Source organism: Nelumbo nucifera, chromosome 3, assembly GCF_055504915.1.
Source record: "Nelumbo nucifera cultivar China Antique chromosome 3, China Antique-T2T, whole genome shotgun sequence".
Classification (NCBI taxonomy): domain Eukaryota; kingdom Viridiplantae; phylum Streptophyta; class Magnoliopsida; order Proteales; family Nelumbonaceae; genus Nelumbo; species Nelumbo nucifera.
This window is the reverse complement of record NC_142651.1, coordinates 11,062,019-11,068,889: the sequence shown is the minus strand read 5'-3', so window position 1 is coordinate 11,068,889 and position 6,871 is coordinate 11,062,019. Positions and strand designations below refer to the sequence as shown.

Genomic DNA, 6,871 nt, shown 5'->3' with positions numbered 1-6,871 from the left:
TTTTACCATTACACCAAACAATGGCCCCTTGAGGGCTTTTTACAGTAAGTTTACTAGTGTATGTTGGTTGTCTGAGATGGAAGTCTAAGGGGGTGTTTGCTGATATATGTGTTTCTTTTTTTTTTTTCTTTTTCTTTTGTTTTAGACAAATTACTGCCACGTGATCAAAATGATATTTTTTTTAAACCTCAGGTTGGCAAGCAACCTCCAATGAGTATGGACCCGGTTTTTTCAAAACAAAACAAAGCACCAGTTTAAAACCATCTTAGGTTATGTTAGAAATGTAGATTCAGCTTGTTTTCTCATATTTGGCATTTTGATGGTGTGTTCATGGTTTTGGGAACTTGGACCTGAAAACATGAGTGTTTAGACATTGAAAACTACCCTCATTATTATATACTACAAATTTAGTTTCAATATTATAAAGTGGATATTTGTCTTGAGTTCTGTGCAGGTCATAAAAGCTAAATTCAAATACTATTTCATTTATGTTTAACACTAACTTTCACACTTCCATAGCATGTTTTCGTATACTAGTGTGACGTAAATAGAAAAATCTTTGCTGCCGAAAGACATGATACAGAAGGGCTTGGATCAGTCAAACCCCCACCTCTACCCCCTGGTAAATTTTGATAAATACCTCTTGATACCACTTTAATACCAGTTTATTGGTTATAATTTTTTCCAGTATCATAGTGGGACCCAATGTAAACAAGTATTTGTATGTTTATGGGGTTTACATGAGAGAAGTAATGGTGAGTATACAAGTACATCTGTTAATAGAGATGACTTTATTAGTATATACATAGGAAGAAGGTTCACCAATTTCTTCCATTTAGAGGGTAATCCATTAGATTGTTTTTTTTAGAAGGCTAATCCATTAGATTGCTCACTTGCTTAATGCGGGTCCATATCATCCATATGACCACCTTGTTTTCGGTGGGTTTCAGTTTTCACGTAGTCCAATGTTGTAATTTTAATAAAATTCACCTTTAGAATTGGTGTTTTCTTTTAGGCCCTGTTTTTCGGTAAATTACTTATTTAGGTAAATGCAGTTACATGAGTAAGTTTTTGTTGGGAAACACTTACCCAGGTAAGTGCATTTATCTATATTCTTTTGTTTCTCATGTAAATAATGCAATGACCATTTTAGCCATAAAAATTCATTATTAAAAGGGACATATTTGTCCCATTCAAGTGTTGACAACTTTCCTTAGGTGAGAAAGTTATTTACCCACCTAGGAGATGGGTATCACTTACCTGGGTAAGTGGTACCTAGGAAAATAAACTTTCCTTGGGCCCCATATGAATCTAAAAAAAGAACAAGGGATTCTTGGCCAGTGGGAACCAAAATCTCATTGACCAACTTTCACTCTCTCAAAATCTGAAAAAAGAACGCCCCCTTATTTTGGATAGACAGACCGTAAGGTGCTACACAAGACTGGGGGTAGCATGTCACCACACATTCAAAGGATCAAGAATTGGTCTCATCTTCTCAATGTATCAAGGTATTTTTGGGTTGAATTTTTTGATGAATAGAGGCAAATTGGAAGACATTCTAATACTAATTTAAGTTCCCACACAGCAGTGTTTCACTCCAAAATCTCTATGGGAACCAGAGGAAACTAGGCAAATCATGATGTATCATTCTCAATGATGTTGGACCATGTGTATGAAGCTTATGTGGTTATCATGATCTCCCGAAGCTGTAATGGTGAGGGTATCCGAGGGTTGCATAATAAACTTGTTTGTCTGCTACTAAGCGCTTTACAAGATCACCAAAGGTGTTTTAACTGGTTATCTGTTCATAATTTGTATTACACCGTCGCACACTCTGAGCTTGAAGACTGGTTATAGCCTTCTAAGTACCAAGGGATTCTCAATCGATAATTATTCTATTGGGAACAAACGGCCAGAAAACCAGATGAGAAAATTGGGAAGCATTTTTTTATAAGAGGGCCATGGCCACTTGGCCAGAGCCAGGCTCTGCCGCTCTGGTCTGTTCTGGTGGGTTAATGATTAATTAATGGACCAGGTAAGGGTAGGGGTAGGGTTGGGTCCAGATCGACCATCATCCACGTGGGGCTGGGTTAAGGTACGAAACGTTGGAAAGCTGGCTTCCATGACAGGGCCAGCTGTAATTGTTCTGCAACTCTCATCAAATTCCTCCTCACTCCTTCATCACAATTCACAACAACATTACGACGATTTTACAGAAACGAAATGATGACAATTACGTGCTGAGACTGAGAGTACGGACTCCTCGCAGTAGCAGCCTAGCAGGTACCTTTGGGTCCCGCGTGTGTCTGTGTTTGTTTTTTTAAGTCTGTAGTCTGTACACCTAACTTCACCTAAACTCAACACCTGCACTTTTATATCTGACCGTCGACCTTTGCGCCAAGCCGCCAATTGACTACACGTTACCGCTCAGAGCTATCCTATTCTCTTCTGTTTTAGTTTTTCATCACATTTCCTACTACTCTACCGTTTTTATTACGGAGAAGTACGATGCGTAATTCTGAATTCCATCCCTTCCTACAATTAGCCCCCTCCCCCCGTAAACCACATCCTACCCGTCAGATGCATTTCCCCCTGTATTTTGGGCCTAAGAAATTCTGATCTTGGTACTTCTTCTTTTAGAGATTTTTCATTTTTGATCGGATTAATTTATAACCGTGCAATTTAATTTTGATTTTATATTTTATTAAGAGTTTGTTTTGATTCGTTCCGATTCCAAACAAAACAAAATAAGGTAAAAATTGAAACAAAGATTAATCAGAAATTGCATTTAAATGATTTGCACAGTTATACTTTCATACTTTTTGCACCGGTGCAATTTCATTAATTCCATCTAATGCTTGGACTTCGGTGATGTCAGATACATGCTATACATCACGGCCGGGTAATAAAGTTGTTCTGTCGCAACCTGCTATAGATATTAAATAGTCGGAGTATATTGACAAAACATCCATCCTCTGTAGCACAACTCAATTCCAGCACATCGCTATTCATCACGGCCGGGTTGAGTGAATTGTTGAATCTCCGGTAACTGTACAATGAACGACAGACTTTGAAGAGAAAGGGAGTTCTACATCGTGTCGTTACCATCACAGGTGACGGAATGGTGCATCAGAAGCGTGTCGAGATCTCGGGATATCATTACTGATTATTGTCACCCAACGCTTGATGACAAGTGATGGAGCTGGAAAGCCCTAAATCCGGGCCCAGCTTTTAAGTCGGAGCCCGTTTGGCAATTTTTTTAAAGGTCGAAGTTTTGACAGTCATGGAGTGAGCTTTTGCATTATAATCTTATAGCTTAAAAGATTATAAAAAAACCTAAACGGAACACATTCTACTTATTGACTCCACAGTCCATACTCTAGACTCAAGAGCTCAGATAAAAAGCGCGAGCTAGACAGGGTAATTTCCCAAAGTCGCATGCCCAGTGAAGCCAGTCAGTGGGTACTACCATTTCATTGCCGTAATGAAGAAAAGGACGTGAATTTGACAAGCACGCTTAGCTGTCTCCCCTGTCACACCTTCCATCTCCTGCTCTACTCTCTGCTCTGTGCTCGCGCGCGCTTTACTTTGAATAGTTCTATTCACTTTAATGCTCCCCAACCGACAGCTCCGGTATTCTTCTTTCCAATTCATTCCTTCACTCCTGTGTTTACTCTCTCACTCTCACCTTTTCCAATATTGTATTTAGATCCATGTTCCAATATTGCATTTGTTACCGCTTCACGACGGCATGGGCGATTATGCGTCTACGGTCGCAGGAAATCTTCTACGAGCTTGGCAGTTGGCACAACTCCAGCTTCTATTAACATAGGTTCCAGTGGTTGGACGGTTTAGATTAATCCATGTGCGCAGAGCAGCATAGTTTAGATTTTCTTATTGGTCTGGTCGGATCGTAAATATAATAGCGGGGCGTGGGTAGTTTCTATCTAGGGTTGACAATGGAAATGTTATAAAGAGAGATGGAGCCACGTCAATCTCTGTCTGCTAATCACTTCTCTGCGTCTACTGCACTTAGGCGACTTCCAGCTTGCTGAAATGGCGTTACGTGCTCTTCTAGTAGTAGCGGTTTTGCTCATCTGCGTTTCTGAGGTCAGTAAGATGGAGATATCTTCCAGTTTCTACTATCCTTCCAAAAGAACTTGGAGCACAGAGTGTCACTGTGTGGAGTCTATTTATCTGTGGCTATGTGTTGGTTAATTGGTTACCTTGAGTTATTCTTGGTCTCTTCTTTTGAGTTTCTTGATCACAATGTGGCGTCTTGTATATTGTAGGTTCCGTCGAATGTTGCCATAGAAGGCGAAACGAACTATCTTGACCAGGTCTGTGGTCTGATATCAATCAAAAACCATTTGGATGTTCCTTTCTATAATTTTATTTGAGTTTGGAAAATGTTTTAAGTCTTTAACCCACCAATAAGCGCGATTTTCTCTTCTGCCTTTGTCTGCAGGTTGTTTCGAATGGTGGGAACAGAAGGCTTATGCAGTTCATGGGTGAGTATTCTTCTTTTTCTTTTCTGAATTTTTTATGAAGGAGAAGCGTCTCATTCATGCATCAAGATTCAGAAATCCAACTGGGGGAACCTGTGAATGATGCTTTCTGTTCTGTTTTGGGGGTGTTTTAATTTGTTGTTGTAGATTGCGATGGGTTGTGCAAGGTGAGGTGCAGCCTACACTCGAGACCGAACTTGTGCACAAGAGCATGCGGGACATGCTGCAGGAGGTGCAAGTGTGTTCCGCCGGGGACTTCCGGAAACAGAGAAATGTGCGGCACCTGCTACACCGATATGAAGACTCACGGCAACAGGACCAAGTGCCCTTAGTAAGCCAGCTCGCAACGACACCACACAACTAGAGATTAGAGGCTACAGCGACTCTGTTATACCACTACCAGAGAAGAGTTGATAAAGCTTCTCGTTTTAATTTGTCATCGATCGGCTTCTGTTTGTGGACTGTGGTTCTTCAATATTACTGTAGCTAGAAGGTAGTACTACTATGGTAGTTGCAGTAGTGTTACTCTTTTACGTCATGTTTGGGTTGGTATCCCTGTGATTTGCTTTATATGGACCTATATCTGTAATGTGCTTTAGCTTCGGGGGTGGCTAGTTTTAATTGAATTTCGAGTCATTTGAGTCGTACGAGAGTGTAGAGTAAATATAAATTAAATAGCAAGACCACTTCAAGTTTACGAATAAACAAAACAAAAGCAACTTTCCCGCCCTTTTATGCTCCACCACCACCGGCGTTCCAGTTGACTAGTTTCCGACCGGTCTCTGGACAGCCGGATGGGGGATTCAGGTTGAACATCAAAACCCTCTACTGTGTGTTGAACTTCCATTGCTGGATATTTGGTTCATTACCATGCCAAAGAGGCAAAGACCCTTCTTTGTCGTCACTCCAGTCCAGGTTGTACATGGAGGGTCCTTTAATTATTGCAGTGGGCATTCTTCTTCTTTGAGTGGATGGGCCAGATTTTTGTTGTGTAGGTTGGGAGTTGGGACCCGGGACAGCTTATTCAATTTTCAGCCCATTAAGTATATGAGGCCCATGACCCATGCATGTTGCAGAAAAACCTTCAAGTGGAAACTGCAAAGCCTTAGCTTATATTCTCTACTTCTTCTACTTCTTGCAATTAAAAGGTAATAATTTTACGGAGTCGGGATCTCCTGCACTCCTCTTGGTGTGTGTGAGATGGAGTGCTCTTTCATTCACTGTTTTACGCGTCATTTATTTACAACAGTCATCTCTCATATGGGTGAAGTCATTAAACCGTTTATTGCCTCTCCTCTCCTGTTATATTAACTAAATGACGTTTCTGCTTGAATCATTAAACTATTTAACCAGGAAAATGGATTATGATTAAGATATTAATTCATTTTTCTTTATATTTTAGTCATTTCTATCTTTACTAACAATAATTCTTATTTTTCAAACATATTTTTTGTTTTGATACGAAGAATATATAATATTAATGCATATTCAAATTTTTCTATAAAATTTATAAAAAAATTATATATTTTTATTTATCATTAATTGTTATTTAATTTATGACATAATAAAAATTACTTATTTACCAAGAGAAAACGCAATTCTAATATATTATTTGAATATTGGTTTTTAATATTATAGTCAAATAAATTATTTATATATATATATATATAGATATATCATTTATATATAATATATATGTTATTTATTATTTATTTATAAATATGTTATTTATATTGCATTTTTGTAAGCTTTTAAATATTTATTTTTTTCTTTATTTTGATTATTATATTTTCTTTCTTTTAATAATTTATTATTTTTTTAAGTTAAATCGGATCATATTAGATCCGGATATCCAACATCCTGATCGGATTCAGATTTGAATCAATATTTATGAAATCCGATCAGATCGAATCAAATTTAAATATTACCCTGATTCGAATTCGATCTTATTTGTTTTCATCCCTACCAAACCACTTGCTTGCAATGGCCTATCTAATTAAATCATTGAAACATTTGACATGGTTAGTGGGGTCATGTGTTAGACATTAATGCTCTTTATTTTTTATCCTAATTTTTATCTCATTTCTATTATTAATGAAAATAAATCTCATTAATCACACTTTTTTATATGAATATACCCAAAATTATCTACAAATTTCCACATTTTCTAGAACTTTATGTATTTTATTTTTTAATAATAACATCATGTGTTGATCCATTTGACATGGATAGTTGAACCATTAACTCACCACTTAGATGGAAAAACCCATTTTTCTTTTTCGGTTGATTTTAAGTCATGTATTACATTTTCATCATCAATAAAAGTAAATCTTATTTTGCATTTATTTTTGAACGTGGCATTA

General features: G+C 37.6%; 1 protein-coding gene across 1 annotated transcript; it reads left to right on the top strand.

Moving 5' to 3' along the window:
* The first annotated feature begins 3,966 nt into the window (after positions 1–3,966).
* On the top strand, positions 3,967–5,155 carry LOC104595686 (snakin-2-like). The gene is made up of 4 exons (XM_010256541.3): positions 3,967–4,110; positions 4,293–4,340; positions 4,469–4,511; positions 4,656–5,155. Exons 1-4 carry the CDS (start codon positions 4,057–4,059, stop codon positions 4,838–4,840), a joined length of 330 nt encoding a protein of 109 aa, XP_010254843.1. The 5' UTR covers positions 3,967–4,056; the 3' UTR covers positions 4,841–5,155.
* The last annotated feature ends 1,716 nt before the right edge of the window (positions 5,156–6,871 follow it).